Source organism: Thamnophis elegans, chromosome 4, assembly GCF_009769535.1.
Source record: "Thamnophis elegans isolate rThaEle1 chromosome 4, rThaEle1.pri, whole genome shotgun sequence".
NCBI classification, from domain to species: domain Eukaryota; kingdom Metazoa; phylum Chordata; class Lepidosauria; order Squamata; family Colubridae; genus Thamnophis; species Thamnophis elegans.
In genome coordinates this window covers 122,654,782-122,676,556 of record NC_045544.1, presented here as the reverse complement: position 1 = coordinate 122,676,556, position 21,775 = coordinate 122,654,782, and the positions used below count along the sequence as shown (strand labels likewise).

Here is a 21,775-nt window from a genome sequence, read left to right as displayed (position 1 = left end):
CCCAGACACAGCCCTATGGGCATGGCCTGGCTTGGTGGGTGTGGCAGGGGAAGGATACTGCAAAATCCCCATTCCCTCCCCACCCCACTAACCTGCTTTCCAGCTTCTTCTCCTGTGCAGGGCAACAGAAGAAGACCCAGCTGATCAGCTGGGACATGGGAGGCAGCGAATAGATGGGTGCAGAGCTAGCCGGAGGTGGTATTTGCCAATTCGCCGAACTACTCAAAATGCCTCTGTCTGTGGCATTTGACACAATACTTCTTTCCAGACTGAAGTGGAGCTATTAATGAGCAGTGTTCGGATGTGGTTATTCAGCCAACTGGGAGTACATTTAACAGTAGTATCATCCAACCAGTGTGTTACCATTTTATTATGGAGATTATCATGACAGACTCTGTGGAGTTGAGTTCCAGGTACCATATCTCTATAACAAAGTTTTTCAACCTGTTATTTTAGGATATATATGGACTGCAATTCCCAGAAGTCTCCAGCCAGGATGTACTCAGTGGAGAATTCTTAACTATTAGCTCTGCCCCCCCCCCCAAAAAAAAAAGTATCGGTAAGTTTAGTTTGGGAGAATTGATTGGTTACAAACCAGGCCAGATCCTGTTAATTGTGGCATTCTTATCTAAGGACTCACAAAGATGCCATTTAATAACCAGCTGAAGATCTTTGTAGATAACACCCCCCCCCCAAATGATAGTTTTGTGGTTTCTTAAATGCTCTGTTACAAAGATGAGAACATTTCTTCTCTCTGGTCTTCTCGAAAGTTGAAGTGTAACCCATTCAGAAGACAACAAATGGAGGAAGGTTGTTACACAGATACTGCAGAAATAGAAAGTTGAATAGAATTCAAAGTCAACGTTTGGGTAGCTTGCAAATGAAAAACAGAGGAAAATCAAATGATTTGTGCATATATGTGTCCCACGATCCTGAAAATCAAATAATTTGCTATATGTTTGAATAACTGTTAAAATCAACTTTAATGTGGGAGGGGAAGGACAAGGACAGCAACTGCTTCATAATATTTACATAATAATGGAATACATTTTTGGCAACAGGTGATTTTTTTTTACAGAGGTACCTGAAGACATAATTTTGAAGTTATGTTTTTTTTAACCAAATTAACCATAGTTGCTAGACAAATATGTGGGATTATAGAAAGACTTGGTTTTTGAACATCTCCAAATTTTGTCATGCGTTTCTTAGCTAAATGCACAAACCCAAATGCCTATCATAATGCCTTAAAATATCAAACATAATAAAAAAATAATTCTGAATTTGCTGATGAGAATATGAGACGGATTTATAAATGAAGACAAAACACACAAAGGCCATCTTTCCATGCCTTAATTTAAGCATCAGTCATACATATAAAAATAGGATTATCTCAAAATGACCTGGATTTCTACACGTTGAAGCACATGCCCCAGAAGCAGGTCAGAATCTGTTCTCCTTTTTGTAAGTCCCTGCCATTATTCTCTTACCATCTGGAAGCCAATTCTAAATATACCCAAGCTTTAAGTTTACTATTGTAAAAGCTGTGATATGTTGAGTGTAAATCTCAGAGAGATATTAGATTGGCAGAATGATAAAGAAGCAACTTAAGTGGTTTGGAAGGTCTTCAATGTTTTTTGCTTTGTACAGGAAAATGTAACAAAAAATGCCAAGCTGTGTTCAAATGTACATTAACCTAGTTAACTAAACCTAATGGAGCATTGACACAATATACTAAGGTTTGTTTATTTTTTAATAGAACCCAGTCTGTTCTGCTAGATCATAATTCATGAGCTGTGCAAACCTCAAAACAGATTAACTTGGTTACCAGGTTAAACACATCTGAATAAACAATCCCAGACTTAGTAGAATACTCTGGGCAACCAATAGCCCTTATGCCACATGTAGTCTTTGTCATAGTTTCATAAAGCCCTTGTTTAGAAGTTCAAATTCTCTTTGTAAAGTGTCAATTTGGATGCTGGTTAGGGTAATAAATTCCTCCCCATTTCAATATAAGGAGGAAGAGTGAGAAAATTGAGTGTAAAACAAGAGATTGTGGGGTGGAGGTGTGAAAAAGGGAAAGAATTGGTGGCATCACCCTTTTTAGTTCTATCCCAACAAGGTCCCCTTTAGTCTCAATCAACTTGGTACGAATGCAGCCCAGATTATTCTGGTGAGAATGAGAACTTCAATACCACTGCAGGTTGCTCATCCCTGTGGCAGAACCCAGGTACAACATCCCAATAACCAGTAGAGAATGAAACTCCTCACCACTTACTTCCCTGTATTCTTTAGAGTCCTAATGTGTGTGATTCTGAATAAGCGTCTTTATAGACTTACAATGCAGAATGCAAAAGTTTGCTCTTAATCAAGTGATGGACTAAAATTGTTGCAGGATCAATGATTGGACAACCATTTGTCTGAAATGGTATATAGCAGTGCTGGTGAACCTTTTTGGCACCAAGTGCCAAAACAGGAGTGTGCGTGTGCATGCCAGAAACCGGAAGAGCAGCAGCCCAGTGCACATGTGCGCACTGGGAAGATGATCTTCCAGTTTCCAGCACGCACATGCACACCGCCCACCTGGTTTTCCAGTTTCTCGTGTGCGCTGGGAAGATGATCTTCTGGTTTCCGGCACACGCATGAACGCCGCCCACCTGTTCTTCTGGTTTCTGGCATGCATGTGCATGCAAAGACCATCTGGCTGGTGCACATGTGCAGACTGGAAATCAGAAGATCATCTTCCTGGCAGGCACATGCAGTTTACGTTGCTCCCGCGTGTGTGAAGACGAGCGGGCCGTCGCGCCAGAACCCGGAAGAGCAACGGGTGACAGCTTGCGTGCCCGGAGAGATGGCTCTGTGTGCCACTTCCGGCTCACGTGCCATAGGTTCTCCATCACAGGTATATAGGGTTTCCTGCCTGAGTAGGGAGTTGGACTCGAAGAGCTCCAAGGTCCCTTCCAACTGTGTTATTCTGTTATTCAAAAATAAAATTCTGATGGGAACTAAAAGGGTTTGCTATACTGTAAATGTATCCTGGATGTGGGATAGAACCAAGGTGGCGCAGTGGTTAAATGCAGCACTGCAGGCTACTGCTAGATCAGCAGGTCAGCGGTTCAAATCTCACCGGCTCAGGGTTGACTCAGCCTTCCATCCTTCCGAGGTGGGTAAAATGAGGACCCAGATTGTTGGGGGCAATATGCTGACTCTCTGTAAACCGCTTAGAGAGGCCTGAAAGGCCTATGAAGCGGTATATAAGTCCACTGCTATTGCTATTGCTATTGCTCCACATTTGGCTCATTGTGTCTATTGGCATATGATCAATAGACAGTGACAGATTCTTTGAGACTGCACAAATCAAGGCAGGCAGGCAACTATCTGCTGAAGGGACAGGCCCTCTGACCTGAAAATGGCTTTGGAAATGTTTTCTGCCTTGAGAGTCATAGCTGTAGGCAAACTTCTGAGAAATGCATTCCAGTTATTAAATTTGACAGTTTGCAATGGCATGTTATATGTGGTGTATATCCTGTGTGTGTTTATTTCAACCCACAGGAATGAACGAATCTGGTTTAATGAACATTTCTACAATTAATCATGCCACTAGAACAGATCTACTGGTGCAGTGGTAAAGTTGAAAAAGCTCCCTCTACATCCCATTAAGTTTGATCCTGATTACGCGGATGACTGAATCAAGATTTATTTATTTTTTTGCATGATGTTATGATGAGGCTCCTGTAATGCTGATAAACAATTCCACAAAATAAACTTATGGCCCATGCACCATTTTCCCCGCTGCAATTTCTCCTAAATATTTAGACTAGAAAGATGAAGGGGAAGTTTACTGACAGGATAGCCAGTGAAATCTATCATAAGAGCTTTGAGTTGAGATGGAGGGAGGTAAGAAGAATCAGGAATAAATGGGGGGAAACCCCGACCTTTTCCTCAATCCCCAGAGCTCCAAGTTATTTCCTACTTAAAACATTGAAATCTTGCAGTTTTTTTCCTTTGCAGTGGCTGACGCAGAAATAAGTTAGCTCAATAATCCAAACATACCCAGTTCTATGAGAACATGGAATAAAAAGCTGACGTCTCTAGGAGCAGAATTCTCACATGGCATAGGCTTAGCCACTGCTTACATAATGTCAAGTTTGCTTTTTTGGCTATCATTTGGACGGAACATATGATGCTAACTTATGTGAAGTCAAAAACCACGAATCATCTGGCAGAGTTATTGTCAGTTCTGGCCAGCAGCAGCATTCCTCATCTCACAGAAGAGGCCTTCTCAGTTCCATAAGAAGACGGGCCCAGGATTTGGATCCAAAAGCATGCAGAAAACTATCTATCCTCCCACTGAGCTTTAGCCCTTTTCCATGTGCAAAAGGGAAGAAAGGCAGAAGACAAGGGGAAACTGTCATCTTAGCTCCCTTAATTTGGAATGTCTGGAAATGAGCAGACAATTCAGAATTGGGGGAAATATCTGAAGGAGGAGAAATCCAGAAGTCTTTCTAGTTTTTAGCAACCTCACTGGGCATGTTCCAACCTATACAGCCATGTGCAACTTAGGAAACATGCCGAAGCAAAACAAGCTGAATACTTACCGCACGGGCTACTGTATTGTTGTTGCATTTCAAAACAAGCCAAAGTTAACGGGCGCCCTTGAGCCAGCAGTTAAGAGAGGTGAAAAGGTTTCTAATGTGTTGAGGGATAACCTGGGCTTGCAATCCCATTGCTTTAATAGCTCATGCCCTAATTTAGAGCTGGAATAGGACTTTGAACTGAGCAGCTCCTAGCAAGGGACATTCAGCAAAACTGACCAAAAACACACGTTACCACAACATGAAACACAGCAGGAAGAGGCACATCTCAAGTTTACAACATCGAAATGTCTTATATGGTGTGTGTGTGTGGGGGGGGGGGAGAAATGCAGGCAGCAGGTTGCATGAAGGATTAGCTATTCAGCGCACCGTTTCTTGAGTTGGGGGTTTGCTGCTTTAGTTCTTAGCGTTGCGCTTATGTCTTCTGTCTCTCCCACAGATCACGAAGCCCGGTTGATGAGAACAGCATGGCGTGCAAGACAACACCACCGGTTACAATAGTTACAGCAGTAGCTGGATGATCAGTCCGTGTGATGTGAGGGGGTTCAAGTGGTCGTCTCATCTTCATTCACGTCGGGCAGTTCTGGATCTTTCATCCCTTCCCGGCTTCCTTGGTTTCTAAACATCATCAAGAGGAAGAATACATCATCACATTCAAGAAGCCATTTGCTTCATCCAAGAGGTTAACTGCAGAAGCACATACGCTACAGGTAGTCCTCGGCTTGCAACAGTTCATTTAGTGACCATAGTTACAATCGCACTGAGAAAAGTGACTTAGGACCAGTTTTCACACGCATGACCATTGCAGCGTCCCCCATGGCCAGGTGATTGAACCTCAGAAGCTTGGCAATTGACCCATATTTATGACGGCTGCAGTGTCCCCAGGTCACCTGATCTCTTTTGGTGACTTTCTGATGAGCAAAATCAAGGGGGAAGCCAGGTTCACTTCACAACCGTGTTACTAACTGAACAACTGCAGTGATTCTCTTAACCAACGTGGTAAGAAAAGTCATAAGATGGAGCAAAACTCACTTAGCAAATTTCTCAGCAACATAAATTCTGGGCTCAATTGTGGACGTGAGTCGAGGACTACCTGTATTGCTGGCTGGGGAATTGTGGGAGTTGAAAACAAACATGTGTAGAAGTTGAGAAAAACCATCTGGTTCCACAAACAAACAAAAATTACATTTGGAGAAGCAAGTGTTGACAAGTGCAGAAAAGATTGTTATCTGAAATCAAGAGGACTAGAATCTTCCTTTATTGATACGCTCAACAGCAGCGCATGTACTTCGGATCCAATGGGCTTAAGATTCAGTCTCAGACCTCTCTGCATATAGGAAAAACAGCTGTGCCAAAAATATCTGAGGAGTCAGTCAGCTACCTGCTGTATTTACATAACACATTTAATTCAGTTACCAAAATAATTAATTTTTTTGGACTCGCATAATGTGCTGAGCCCCAAAGTTGTCAACTGACTTGGATTCAAACAACACAGCAAGCCACACACACAAACCAAATTAATAATGACAAATGCCAAGTACGTTCGCAACATACCGTGAAAATACAGCTGCTCATTTTTTTTTATCAGGCCAAGTCAAGTTGTGTGAAAACATACCCAGAATTAAAATAGTGAGCTTGATAGACTTGTTGGTATGGAAACACCTCGATGCCATCAATGGTTTTTAAAAGAGAATGTAAAATAAGTATGGCAAGGGATCCATTAACAATTGCTTAGCAATTGGTCAGCTATAATGAGAACCTCCATTTGCAGAAGGAGTCTATCTTGAAGCAACCATGGCATATAAGAGTTTTTATTTTAATTTTTCTGGGCTGCTTTCAAGTTTGTTGGCTTAACTGGGCCTTTCCTTTTTGCATAGCTCTTCATTACATCTCTAGAAAATATCTGATTTCTATTCAACACTCTCTCCAGCCAGAGTGATAAACCCAGCCTTTGCACCAGATAGCTGACTAGCTCCGAAGGTGCCCTCATATAGTTAGAGAATGAGGAAGCAGTGGCTGATACAAGTAAACGCAGGGACCATCAGCTTCCCTACATGATGTATAGACTCAGACAGAAAGATCAGAAAAGTCTTACCTAACTGCATACCAGCCAAGCAATCTGTCAGATAATGTTCTGACCTAGGTTTCCCCAAAAAGCATGAAGCAGATTCCTGATCCCGACAAAAACCCTTTTATTAAACAAATGTGAATTCCTGTCATTCACATTCAGCCAAGGCCTGGTAAACAGTCTTTCAAAGGTGAAGTTATGACCATAGACCTTATCTAGCTTGGAAAGCTGCCATGTAAATATTTTCCAAACGCAGTGCTGTGCAAGGAAAGACTTGGCACAGAGTCTTTCAGATTCACGGACAGATCTTCACACTCCTGAAACGAACGAACGAACGGTTTCCTGCAAAAGCCCACTCCCCTTTTGCTCCTCTTTTATTTCTTATGGGAGTGGCCATTCACCGTCCACCTTTGGTCTTATTCTCAAGTTTGACCCTGATTTCTGAGTTGTTCTTTTCTTCTGGCAGCTCTGTGCATGCGCACACTGGGAACAGGCTCCAGCTGTTCCTCTCCCTCACTGCTGTCTAGCTCTGAAGGCAGCTGAGAACTGTCAGGCAGCCTTGGCTCCCTCTTTGCCTCCGATGAAGACCCCTCATCTGAGCCTTCCCCAGCCTCCAGGACTGGCCCATGTTCCTCCCCAACCTCCTCACTGTCCGAGTCTGTCACCAGTTCTGCTGGCTGCTGGTGGGCCACAACACTGACAGAGCATTAACAATTCCAGGATGGATTGCCCACTCTATCACCTCTTCAGCTTGCTAGTTTTAGTAGGTTTGAACTTGGGTTTTAGGGCCAATGGTGGCTTTCATATATTATGAGATTAAGGAGTTTTCATCATGTCTTCTGACTGCTGGTTGATGTTCATGGGTGTGCTCTGCTGGCCTTGCCTAGCTATCCTACATAGTGGCTGTAATAGTCCTGACACTGTATGTTGTAGATGGCAATCGCACTTAGATTTATATACTACTCCAGAGTGGCTCCTCTCTAAGTGGTTTCGAGAATCAGCATATCGCCCCCAACAATCTGGCTCCTTATTTTACCAACTTCAGAAGGATGGGAGGCAGAGTCAACCCTGAGCTGGTCAGGATCGAAATCCAGGCTGTGAGCAGAATTTGGGGGATTCTGGGAGTCGAAGCCTACATATCTTAAGAGTGTCCAGATTGAGAAACCCTGATTTTAGATCATAGGAACAGAATTGCAAGTCCCACTGATCAATAGTGCCAAAGTGGGGGGGGGGGGGATGTTAAGAAAGAAGGAAAGAAAAGGGACAATGAAAAGAGAGGGAAAAGGAAAGGCCACATGGGGAGGCACATGCTCACTCAGCTGTAGAAGTAAGAAACATGTTATAACATATACAGCACCACAAATCACTGAAGGGATGGAGGGTGGGAAATAAAGGATTTCATTGCACAAGTGGGAGGAACACAGATATGAAGTTACCTTAAAGCTGGATGCAAATACACAGAGGGGCTTAACTGAAAACCGTGCCTGGAAGCAAAGACCAAAACAAAAGAGAAGGGGGACAAAACAATCAAATAATGAGATTGCATGCAAGAAATCTGGATGTCAAAATGCAGCAGAGCCAAACAAAACAAAACAAAGCGAAACAAAACAAAACAAAACCATTTTCATGGGAATGAGGGACGGAGTCGGGGTGGGTTCCTGCCAGTTCTAACCTCTTCTATAGAAGAAGTTCCACAAATCTACAGTGCAATTTAGAACCGGTTCCAGCTCCCTCCCCCTGCCCGTCTGTACATCATCAAGATGAAGAGCGAGAGGAGGAATTCTGGGAGTTGAAGTCCACAAGTCTTAAAGCTGTCGAGTTTGAACACCCCTGGGGTTTTTTTCTAAAGGGTTAGGGGTGCAAGGGTCTTGTAACTTGACAGCTTTAAGACTTGCGTGCTTCAAATGCCAGAGTTCCTGAGCCAACATGACTGGAGGAGGAATTCTGGGAGTTGAAGTCCACAAGTCTTAAAGCTGTCAAGTTTGAACACCCTGGGTTTTTTTTCCTAAAGGGTTAGGGGTGCAAGGGTCTTGTAAGTTGGCAGCTTTAAGACTTTCGTGCTTCAAATGCCAGAGTTTCTGAGCCAACATTTTGGTTGCTAAGCAAGAGCGTTGTTAAGTGAGTTTCACCACATTTTACAAGTTGGCCACACCCACCCAGTCACATGGCTGGCAAGCCACTCCCACCTGGTCACATGGCCACAAGCCACTCCCACCCAGTCACATGGCCAGCAAGCCACTCCCACAAAGCAGGCCACATCTATAGAAGAGATTCTAAAAAAATTTGAAACCCACCACTGGATGCAGTCTAGATGTTTAGATAAATGTCTATGGAGAGTCTCAGTCATTCAGGTCATAGTTGTCCCAAAGGTGCTTTTTCAAAAGGCAGCTGGACTTTGTTTTTCCTTGAAGAGAATTGGTTATAAAGCCTCCCATTCCCCACCATTCAGTCAGAACAGAGGAAGCTTCTTGGATGAGAAGCAAAATGTCTTCAAGGAAAAACAAAGTCCAGTTGCCTTTTTGAAAAAGCACCTTTAGAATTTATGTAGCACTTTGGAATAATGGGAAGACCAAAAAATAATTCCTTCAAAGAGGCAAAATGAATTCATGAAACTTGCCATTGGCAGTTAATTGATTTATTTTATTTAGTTGATTTTTTTTATTCATTGGCTTGATTCATTCATTGGCTTGATTCTCTTATAGTCCCTCTTTCTTTCAGATACTCAAAATTGTGTATATTACTCTTCTTTTTCCACAACAAACACATTCTAAGGTTGTGGTAGTTGAAAGTGGAGGCCCCAAAGCTTTCATGGGTGAAGGTGAATTAGAACTTGGCTTTTCATTCTTCTAGACCATGGGTGTCAAACTGGCAGCCCGCAGGGCAGGTACGTCATAGGCAGGCAACGCCTACCCCAGCTCTGTGAAAGGGGAAAAGTTGCAAAACGTCACGTGACATCAACATGATGCCGCGGGTTTGACACCCGTGTTCTAGACTAAGACCTTAACCATTACTTAGGACCCTGTGAGTTTTGGAGGGCTTTTTCATTATGATGGGTAAATGAAGTTTCCAAGATTAGCAGCTGTAGTTGCATTTCTTATAAAATAAGCCAGGATTATTTAAACTATGCTTTTCTGAAGAAGCACCAATTAGGCTGGTTATTTCAAAATATCAAGCCGAGTAGGTAGGAAATATATAAAACTCCAGCTGTTGCTAAACTACAATTCCCAGCACTCTTCACCGTTGATAATGCTGGATGAGCCTGCTTGGAACTGTCCTTTAACATCACAGGGCTGCAAATTCCATTCATCCTTAATTTGGCAGGGCTGGGAATCTAAAAGGGAAATCTTACTTATTATAGTCTTCATAAAATATGTGAGTCCTAGAAGTGCTAGAACCCTTTTGAATACCATAGAGCCTGTTTGTGAGGAAACTGAATTGTAGATGAGGTCGGTTAAGTACATAAATTAGAACGGAAAACTTAACCCCTCTTTAATTTCTTCTCCAAGGAATATGATTTTAAACTGCTTTTATATCTTGGAAACAAGGTATTGGCTTTCAGGAAAATTTTGATTTCTCACTTGTATCAAAGAATGTGACCCCAGTTGTCGAAACGCTTAATGCAAAATTTAAAATAGCGTTAAGCCTAAGAGGCACAGACTTTTTTATGTCAGTGGTAATTCTGACAGGGAATTATGTGAATTAAAATCCAATAATGGAAAGACTGCTTTAAGCAATTCTAAGGAGAGGAGAAAGGAGTACTTTTTTCATGCTGTCTAATTAAACAAATTGTGAAAATTGGAAAGCTTTTCTAATTACTTCTCCTCCTCGTTTCCTGTTAGAGGAACATGAAAGCTATCATCCATCTTCCAACTAGCAACAAATGTTAATTTTCACATATTTCAAAGGCCCTTCAACCCAAACTAGATTGGAGAGGGGGAGGAAGGGAAGTTCAACTGGGGATTTGAAAACAAACAAACTTAGTTCATATTATTCACATCATTAGAATTCTTCCTATTCAAGGGAAACTCAAGGCAATTTTAGCTTGGTCTGCTTTGAATGTTTGGGCAGAACAATAAAGCTGTAACCATCACTCTAATGCAGAGTTTCTCAACCTTGGCGACTTTAAGTCCTGTGGACTTCAACTCCCAGAATCCCCCAGCCAGCACAGCTGGCTGGGGAATTCTGGGAATTAAAGTCCACAGGACTTAAAGTCACCAAGGTTGAGAAACACTGCTCTAATGATTCCTCAAAGCCATCATCCCTCTGCAGACCTCCCATTGTAGTCCTAAGAAAGTTTTCCTTTCTTCTTGTTTTTAATCTTTTTATTTCCATTTCATTCTATACAATCACATGTTTACTGTGCAACCGAGGCATATAACATTGAGTAATAAACACAGCCCTCGCTTTTATAGAGAATGCCCCCTACAATACAAACCCAATATACCGCCTTAGCCCACCATACACCCTCTTTCATCCCCCTCCAACTTTCATTCTTCCTTCTCTCATACCCCTCTACACCTACTTCCCCTCCCCCTCTATCTAACCCTAACCCTATCACTCCCTCTCTTAATCCATTCCCTCCCTTCCTTCTCCTCCTCCTCTCTCTCACTCTCTCTACTCTCCTTCTTCTTTCATTCAGCTCCTCCCTTCGGTATCTCTTACTTTCCGATATATTCAGTTTGTTCTGTTTTGACACTAACATTAATAAAAACCACAGTATACAAGTGCAATCATGCTTTAAAATTTAACACATATTATATTTCCCCCCCTCCCCCCCTCCCCCTAGATCCCCGCCTCCCTTCCCTCCCCCCGACTTCCCAGAGCCCATACATGGTATAACTTTTGACAATCACAGTCTAAAATATCTCTACATTGAACTCAGCTTCTTGCTGTTACCCAAATTTTTAACAATTTACGTTATTACTAATTTTAAGCATAAGCTATCTGGAATTTCCTAGTCCCGTATTTGCTTTGTATATAATCAATCCATTTTTTCCAGTCTCGTTTATACTTCTCATTTGAATGTTCTTTAAGATATGCTGAAATTTTCGCCATTTCGGCTAAGTTTGTAACCTTTAAAGTCCATTCTTGAATTGTAGGCAGGTCTTTCTTCTTCCAGTATTGCGCCACCAAAAGTCTTGCTGCCGTTATTAAGTACAGAACCAAATTAATCTCTACTGCTACGAAGTCACTACATATACCTAGTAAAAACAGTTTGGGAGTGAATTTTATCCTTTTTTTGAAGATATTTTGCAGGATCCACCAAATTTTTATCCAAAATGCCTTAACATTACGACATGTCCACCATATATGAAAATATGTAGCATCGAAAGAACCACATCTCCAACATTTAGGCTGAACATTTGAATACATAGAAGCAAGCTTTTTGGGATCTAAGTGCCATCTATAAAACATAAAAATTTTCTCTCAAATTTTGTGCTTGTGTAAATTTTACATTTCTTACCCATATTTTTTCCCATGTGTCCAACATTATAGGTTCTTCAATATTCTGAGCCCATTTTATCATACAATCTTTAACCATTTCGGTTTCTGAGTCCATCTGTACTAATACATTATATATCCTCTTTATGTGCATTAAACTTTGATCTCTTATTTGTTTAAACAAGTTATCCTCAGCTATTACAAAACCTATTTTTTGGTCTATTTTCCACCTGGCCTGTAATTGGCCATACTGAAACCACGTTTGAACTACCTTCTCTTTTTTAAGTACCTCTAAGGATTTTAATTGCAGCACCCCTCTTTCTGTATTAAGAAGTTGTCTATAAGTGGTTCTATCGTGTTTTTGTTCTATATTCATATTTTCAATTGCATGTCTAGGAATTGCCCACATGGGCAATTTGTCATTTAGTTTATGTTGATATTTTTTCCAAACCCGCAATAAGGCATTTCTTAAAATATGATTTTTGAAATTCTTATCCAGTTTTTTGTTGAATAACAAGTAAGCATGCCAACCATATACCAAATCATGTCCCTCAATATTCAATATTCTGTCATTGGTTAAATGGATCCAATCACTAATTGCAGATAAAGCCACTGCATCATAATATAATTTTAAATTTGGTAATTTCAATCCTCCTCTTTCACGTACATCTTGCATTATTTTCATCTTAACCCTCGGCTTCTTTCCTGCCCATACAAATTTGTTGATACACTTCTGCCATTCTAAAAGGTTCGCATCTCTTTTAAGTACCGTATATACTCGAGTATAGGTCGATCCGAATATAAGCCGAGGCACCTAATTTTACCACAAAAAACTGGAAAAGTTATTGACTCGAGTATAAGCCTAGGGTGGGAAATGCAGCAGCTACCGGTAAATTTCAAAAATAAAAATAGATACCAATAATGTTTTTGAATATTTATTTCAAAGAAAAACAGTAAACTAGCTCTGTAAGTGGAAAAGAGGGTCAATAAAAACAATATGGTATCAACAATAACTTTAAAAGTACAAAAACCTTAGCTCATTCAGCAACCAAGCTAAAACACAAGAGTTAAAATCCTTCAAAACTCATAGGCTCATAATATACATTCTACCAGTGTCCTGCCTGTGCCCATTGAATATACAACCTGCCCTGTGTCCATTAATTACAGCCTGCCATTGCCCATTGAATAACATATACAGCCTGCCTGTGCCCATTAAATATACAGTAGCCATTGTAAAAATTTGCTCTGGATAACAAATTATTATCACACAATACCGGTGTATTCAATGAAATACTTCACTCACCTCATGATTAAGGTGACCAGATTTTCAGATTGGTAAAGAGGGACACCTTTGACCGGGGGGGGGGGGAGGGAGCTGGCCGCGGCGGTTACTGCCAGCCCACGGCCTTGCTAGGGACGTCTGGTCACCTTAATTATACACATCCTCTCTCTCTCTATTCACTATGTCACGGCACACTAGTGTGCCACGGCACAGTGGTTGAAAAACACTGGTCTAAGAGACAACATGCACTGCAACAGAAGGAGTGTTCCCATAAAGCTAAGGTTTTCAGGACCTACAATTTTACCATCCAAAACAAGAGTGTCAGCATCGGTGTGCACAGAGTATAAGGACATCCCAGCAGCTCTCCCATTCATTCCCCAAAGGATTCCCAATGACCCCATAAACCATTTTTACCATGTTCACACTCTTCCCTACCTATAAATACACACAGTGCTACAGTAATGCTAAGGGTCAGCAACTGTCACAAGGGCTTATAGACAAAACAGCTGAAAGAAAGGGGATCCGAGGTCAAGTCTGACTACCCCCAAAATGATGAATCAGCAGATTATCTGTTTGGGTCCCCCTTTTTCCTTTCCTCCCCTTAACCCTAGTTAGCCCCCATTCCTTTTTTTGTGTGTGTGTCTGTGTGTGTGCAGAGCATACTTATGGGTGACCTCATGTTGATGAGTCAGCAGTGTCTGGACTCTGCACACAGAAGGCTGCAGCCAGCAGATACAAGGGGGTAATTCAGTCCACCTCATCCCTTTGTAAAACACCCCCCACCCCCAGCCGCTCTGTGAAACACCCCCCACCCCCAGCCGCTCCTCAGCCCCACCCGTTCCCAGACACCTGATGAGTCAGCACTACTTGCCCAGATGGGGACAGCGCACCCAACGCTTAGGTAGTCCGAGAAGAAGCGGGGAAGGGCCCCACTTCTTCTTCTTTCCACCCCACCTCCGCAGAAGGAAAACTCAAAGCATCACGGCGATCCCGGGAAAAAGAGGCGAGCCGGGGAGCGGCGGCATTTCTCTCTCTCTCCCTCTCCCTCTCTTTGCCGCGACCTGCCGCCGGCGGGCAACAAGGACGGCCACCCACGCCGCAGATCCACGTCCAGCAGGGAGGAGGAGGAGGGAAACCCACCCACCTGTCAGCCACGGGAGAAAGGAAGTCGGCGAGCGGAGGAAAAGACGGGGGAAAAGGAAGCTCGGCGGGTGAAATGCGGTCCCCGCCAGGATCTCACCTCGCCCTCTTAGCCTCCCCACCCTTGACACACATGCACGCACACGCACCCTCCGCCTAGCCCGCCAGAACATTCCCGGGTGGGAACAGCCGGGGGTGGGGGGAAGAGAGAGAGAGAGAGACGCGATCGCGTTCCCGGCAGTCCAGAGCAGGAGGCGCTTTTTTCCAAAAATAAACACCGTGGATCATCTATCTCAGTGTTTCTCCACCTTGGAGACTTGAAAGTGTGTGGACTTCAACTCCCAGAATTCTGGGAGTTGAAGTCCACATATTTTCAAGTCTTCAAGGTGGAGAAACACTGATCTATCTAATTAATATAATTAGTTATAATTAGTTGGGAGGGAAAAGCGCTTGGTGCAAAGAAGGACTTTCTTTCAACCAGCGGAACCCCCTGGCGCAATCGGGCTGCGATTGGCGGCCGTCCTTGCTACAATCCGCGCCGAGCTCTGATGAGGGGGAAATTAGATTCCGGCTGATGCGGCAGGGGCTGCGCTGGTGGGGACGGGTGGAGGGGATGGGACTTGGAGTCCTACCATCTTGGCGAGTGGGGAGTCTCATCCCACCCCGCCCCGCCCGTCCCCGCCAGCGCAGCCAGGCTGCGATCGGCGGCCGCCCTTGCTACAATCCGCGCCGCCCGCCTCATCAATGGGGTAAAGTCCTTACGTCCAGCTCTCATGCGGGCGTAAGGAAAGTCCTCTCTTTCCCCCTCATCAGAACACAAGCCCGGGAAGCGAGTGGAAGTTCTCTGCGCGACTGAAACGGAAGCCACGGCAGGAGAGTGAGGCTGCTGCCGGCCATTTCACCTCGCGCAGAGAACTTCCACTGGGTCCCGAAATGGAGGAGAAAAAGGGGCGCCCCTTTTTCTCCTCCATTTGGGCAAATTTTTCACTGACTCGAGTATAAGCCGAGGCAGCTTTTTTCAGCCCAAAAAGTGGGCTGAAAAACTCGGCCTATACTCGAGTATATACGGTATTGGTAACATTTGAAACAAAAATAAAAATTTTGGTAAAATATTCATTTTCACTGCCGCTATCCTTCCCAACAAAGATAAATGCAGTTTCTCCCACCTTTTCATCTCCATTTGTATACTATGCCAGAGTGGTTCATAATTATGCTTGTATAATTTCCCATTTGAAGTTAAAATATTAACTCCAAGATATTTGACTTTTTTAACAACCTCACATCCTAACATCACTCCCAATTCTTCCTTCTGTTTGATATTCATATTCATTGCTAATATTTTGGTTTTTCCTAAATTAATTTTAAATCCAGAGACTTGACCATATTGATTAATCGTATTCATTAAAACCTTACTGGATTCCTGCGGTTGTTTCAATATTATAACCAAGTCGTCCGCAAAAGCGCGGACTCTGTATTCTTGCTGTCTGATCTTGATCCCTTTTAAAGCATCCAAAGCCCGTATCTTATTCAGCAATACTTCCAAAGTTATAATAAACAATAGTGGGGACAAAGGACAACCCTGTCTTGTACCTTTTTCTATTTGAAAGGAATCTGTTAAACTTCCATTAACTATAATTTGGGCTTTTTGCTGCTGATATATTGCACCAATTGATCTTAAAAAGCCATCTCCTATCTGCATTTTTTGCAGTATCTTCAACAAGAATTGCCAATTGACTCGATCAAAGGCTTTCTCAGCGTCCAAAAATATGAATGCGGCAGGGATTTGATTATTCTTTCCCAAGTATTCTAATGCATTAATAATTAACCTAACATTGCTCTTCATCTGTCTACCCTGTATAAAACCTGTTTGGTCAGTATGTATCAGTTGTTGGATAACCACCATTAACCTATTTGCTAATATTTTGGTAAAAATTTTATAATCTACATTAAGTAGTGAAATAGGTCTATAATTTTTCGGCTGAGTAAGATCTTGGTCTTCTTTGGGTATCAACGATATAAACGCTGTCTTCCATGAGGAGGGCACTTTACCTTCCGATTGAATTTTATTAAATAATTCTCTAAGAGGTTCTACCATTTCTAACTGTAAGTTTTTATAATAAACGGCTGTTAAGCCATCTGTACCTGGTGCTTTCCCTAGCTTTAATTGTTTGATTACCTGCAGGATTTCCCCAGAGGTTATTGGTTGGTTCAACCTATACCTATGTTCTTCGCTAACTAGGGGGATTTTCTCTTTATCTAAGTATTTATTTATATCTAAGTCCCTAATTTTGTCCCCTTTATACAACTCTGTAAAAAATTCTCGAAATCCCTTTTGGATCTCTTCCTGCTGAAACACTTCCTTCCCTCTGTAACACAATTTGGATACATTTCGAATTTTCCTTTTTTTCCTGATCTGATAAGCCAACCATCTACCGGGTTTATTTGCATTACAGAAAGTATTATGTTTAGCATATAATAAACTGGTGGCTTATTATGTTTAGCATATAATAAACTGGTGGCTCTTTCTTCTTGACTACTTAGGAGGCCTTTAATACTTTCCCAGAATGTCAAAGATCCACTCATTTTAATAATTCTGCCATTACTGAATCCATGGGTGTTATTTATATTGCTTCCCTCTTACCATAAAACTTAGGGTGATGCATCTTTAAAAAAGGTTTTTTTGGGGTGATGTTGGTGTTTCTTAGAAAGTATTTATAACTTTCTCCAAGAAAAAATACTTGCCCCTTTTCTCTTTATTCTTCTTTGAGACTTTTTCACTTAGCTCTTAATACTGCTTGGAAATCCACATCACACTTCATTATTTCGCTCTTTTGTCAAACCAGAAGGCATAAGAACCTCTGGTTTAATCCCTTGTTTGCTGCCAGAATGAAACCTGACTAAAGTAACTAGGCTATTTGTTTTTATCCTTTTATTATTCTTGGTTTTCTTCACTCACTTTTCTTCACCACCACCAAAGCTCAAATTATAAACACGAGCAGCAGAAACAGGTCTCCAGTGGTGGGATTCAGCCAGTTTGCACCACTTCGGGAAAACCGGTTGTTAACTTTCTGAGCAGTTTGGCAAACTGGTCATTGGAAGAAATCATTACGGCAGAGAACCAGTTGTTAAATTACTTTTAATCCCACCACTTGGGTTATTATTTCAGACCTTATATGTTGAACCTGCCATCCTGGGCCCAACGTTTGGGAAGCCAGGCTCTGCTTATCACAAGCCAGGACAAAGGGTGAGTGATGGAGGAGTAACACCTCCTTAAAAAACCTTGGTCCAGCTGGTGGCTGGTAGCACCTCATAAGGGCCCCTTTCCATGGTTACAGGAGAAGACGGTCAACAGTTTGGAAGGTGGAAGAGGGGTCTATCCCCCAACAGCAGATAAAGGGGCAGAACCATCTTCTAGGAGAAGGGAAACTCTGATTACAAACCTCCACTGCCTTGTGGCTATATCCACTACTGGAAAAGACTTCAGGAGTCAACCTCGAGGCAAAATCCGGAGCCGGAGTCCCGGAAGCAGTTCGTGACTGTGTACAACCACATTTTGGTAATTCCTGTGATGCAGCTGGAAGCAATCGTATCGGCCCTGCCGTTCCATTGGGCTATTTCAGCGACGTGGAGAGGGGGGATCTGCTGCTTGGGTAACAGTCTATCTTCCATACTAATCTACCCAGGCCTTGTGCTCTTGAAAGGACACTGCAGCTTTACCTCTTTCCAGAGCACGATACCATAGTCTTTTGAGACCGAAGGATGCCAATGCTAATGTATATGTTGATAGTGTTGTGTAAGTAACTGCATAATACAAAAATGGCAACTATTCTTTGAAAAATAATCTCTTCCACTTTCAAACAAATCTTTCCTTTTAGACTGTTCCTGGATGCTTCCTGGATGCTACTTTAGCTAAGCTTCTTGCCCTGTTCTGCAGAGAAGAGCTTGGTAAGACATGTGGATATATGCAATATTGGCTGAGAAATTCTGGGAGTAGAAATCCAGATGTCTTAAAAACGCCAAGTTTGAAAAACACTGCCCTAGAGTAGCAGAAAACCCATCTGGGATTCCTCCACGTAACAGTCATTTTACTACATGAAGGTCTCTTTCATTTCAACCATTTTTTTAATAAATACATTAAATAAATTCCTGAATATAGGATGAAGTTGGAGGACTTTGTTTTGTTTTTAACCTTGCTTGAACAGATTGCTAAACCATGGCTTGGCTGCAAAGATGGCTTTTATCATGGCTCTATTTCCAGTAAGCATCCAAAAAGAGTTACCATAAATTAAATTGACAGGTTACCTTTTTTTTTTTTAACTGAAAGGTGTTCAACAAAAGTAATTAAAAGTTGGTAGGGCAAATGGACAGGATTTGTTCTGAATGGCAGCAAACTCTAATACTGCTTTTATTTCCTTTTATTTCCATTTCTAAAGAATGTTATATTAATCTATGGCTTTCCTAGAAGTATGAGTCATTATTTTAAAGAGGAGATTACTATTTTCCACTATATTAATATGCAGTTCTGATAGAAGAGAATATTTGTAGCTCGGGGTTCAACTATGGGGTCTTGGTGCTCTCTGAGCTTGGTTGTTTTCTTGCAGACGTTTCATTACCAAACTAGGTAACACCATCAATGCTAGTTATTCAATTTCCGTTCATTTGGGGCTTGGTTTCAGCACCAAATTTAGCTTCGGTTCTTCTTCCTTTGCCCTATCTAACTTGCAAGTGCTAATAAACTGTGCTATGAACACACAAGAGATTGACATGTCTGACTTGAAAATGCAGGTATTAAGAATGGGTATAAAATCACATACAGTAGCAAGTCCCCCGGAGCCGACATAGATCGTTCCTCTCGCCTTGTTTGGGTCTCATATGGGTTGGCAAATGACCGTTTCCTCAACATGGCCTTCACTAAAATCTTGAGGGTATGGAGAAAGAGAAGAATCAGAAGTGATGCAGCTGAAAAAATGGTGCCACTCTCAAGTCATTTTAGCCTAGACTTTTACTACTGCAAATTACTTCAAACTGGATGAAACTGCTTCAAATTACTCAAAATGAAAGTTGTAACTGCTCCTTTGATTTCACGTTAAGTCTATCCAAAAACAATGGCTATGAGGGAGAACCAGCTACATTACAGGTAGCCCTCGACTTAAGAATAGTTCATTTAGTGACTGTACAAAATTGCAACGGCACTGAAAAAATTCACTTAACAAATATTTCACTTAACCACAGAAATTTTGAGCTCAATTGTGGTCGTAAGTCGAGGGCTACCTATTGTCAGGCCTGCAGCCATCTTTTCTTTTGGATCTTTGGCCTGCCACACTTTCTGTTATTCTACTATGCATTTTCTCTTGTGGGGAAAATAGGAGGGGGAGGATTGTAGGGAACTAGATGCTATGTAGCCATAACAACATTCTTTCTAGGAAGTCAAGGTCATCCTTTGTCTTTGCATTTCTGCACCTGACCAGAACTGGATGGGTGGAACTGCCAGCATGGCAGTAGGAGATTGGAACATGTGATGGACTTGTGGGTGTGGGGGCAAGATCTTGAAATTTCAACTGGGTGGGGAAAACTGGGAAGCTTTCAGATTCGGGTTTTCCCAGATATGCCAACTTGGCTCTCTTAATAGATTGGAACTTTGAGCAACACTTTGCTTTGGATTCTGATTTACTTTTGGAGGCTATTTGGAACCCTGACACCTATATAAAGGCAAACAAGGCAACTTTCTAGATCACAACATTTCACGGTTGTTTCATTCAGCTGAAGCGTGATTTGTCTGCTCTCTGTCTGAAGATATTTGGGGAGAGAGTGTCACTGCTTTGGAATGTCACTGCTATCTACCACTGCCTTGATACATAGCTTGATCTTTTGTGGTTTACACGAAAGCCTCTGCACAACAGATATGGGAAGGGTATTGATTTCAAATGGCTACTTCGGATTAATACTTACCACAGCAGGTAAACTAGGAATTGTTTTGACTGAGTTCTTCACTTCCTCTTCAGTCACTTCTACTATGGTGCAATGGTCCTCCTCTAAAGGAAGAGGGTGCTTGCCGTACATTGTGACCCATGAATGTTCCTGCATAGAAACATAACCAGAGCACATGATGCCTTATCAGCTCTCCTTTGGACGACTCTTTCCTTGTGCAGAATTAATGAAAGGAGCCAACTTGTAACTGGAAACAACGGCTGCAGTTAAAAAGAATATAAAACCTTCCAGGCAAGGTTATCCATCCAAGGCAACATGTTACAAATAAAACCAAAAAAGCAGACCGAGATGTCAGCCACAGTTGTCTGTGAAGTTTCAGGAAATCTGATGTCATCCAAACCCTGAAGCCCAAGACTTCCCAACAGAAACTGGCTATGAAAGCCTACATCAAAACAAAACAAAACTTCATGAAGAGTTCTGGAATTGTCACACTTTTTTTAAAATACTTTTTTTAATGCATACTTTTGCATCAGCCTTGGAAAGAACCAGCCAGGGACGCATCTCTTGAAAACTTCCATTTATTGCTCTGGGATCTCAGCCCATTCTTTGAAAAAGCTGCTTTTAAACAAACCAGAATGATGACCTCCAAGAGGGGCACATCGGAAGCTACAAAAGGCAGGCTTGTCAAAAAGCATACAAATAAATTCATGGATGAGCTTGGTTATGTTAGTCCCTTTAACTGGATGAGGGGTGAAATGCTCTGACGTCTGCTACATGTTCACTTTGCTACCGGTTTGCTTCGGGCGAACAAAGCATGCGCGTCAAACTGGTAGTAAAAAAATGCTACTGGTTTGCTCAAACCGGTAGTTCCGACGATCAGCTGTGCAACAATCAGCTGTGCCTCTGATTGTCGCACAGCTGATCATCGGAACTACTGGTTCGCCCAAACCGGTAGCATTTTTTCACTACCGGTTCGGGCGAACTGGTAGCATTTTTACTACTGGTGTGGCCAAACCGGCCCAAACCGGTAGCATTTCACCCCTGAACTGGATGTTTGTTAGAAAGGACAGAGTGGAAAAAGAAATAAGAGAGAACAATTCTTAGATTTTTTAAAAAAAAAAACACCCCCGCCCCCCCAAAAGGAGCTACGCAATTCCCTGTTAATATAAGGTGGTAATTGTCATTCACACTTGGAATACTGTATTCAGTTTTGGTCACCACAATGTAGAAAAGATGTGGAGACTCTAGAAAGAGTGCAGAGAAGAGCAACAAAGATGATTAGGGGACTGGAGGCTAAAACATACGAGGAACGGTTGCAGGAAC

At 42.2% G+C, this 21,775-nt stretch overlaps 1 protein-coding gene across 2 annotated transcripts in view; it reads right to left on the bottom strand.

Annotated features, from left to right (window-relative positions):
* Positions 1–4,007: 4,007 nt before the first annotated feature.
* CAMKK1 (calcium/calmodulin dependent protein kinase kinase 1) overlaps positions 4,008–21,775 on the bottom strand; it is a 159,423-nt gene continuing 141,655 nt past the window's right edge. The window contains exons 14-17 of one of the 2 annotated variants that reach the window (XM_032216843.1): positions 20,474–20,602; positions 19,339–19,442; positions 8,097–8,144; positions 4,008–5,210 (exon numbers count right to left, since the gene is read on the bottom strand). In XM_032216843.1, coding sequence (XP_032072734.1) covers positions 5,138–5,210; positions 8,097–8,144; positions 19,339–19,442; positions 20,474–20,602 — 354 coding nt within the window. In that variant the 3' untranslated portion in view covers positions 4,008–5,137. The remainder of the gene's footprint in view (positions 5,211–8,096; positions 8,145–19,338; positions 19,443–20,473; positions 20,603–21,775) is intronic. The other variant, XM_032216844.1, reaches the window with a different exon arrangement.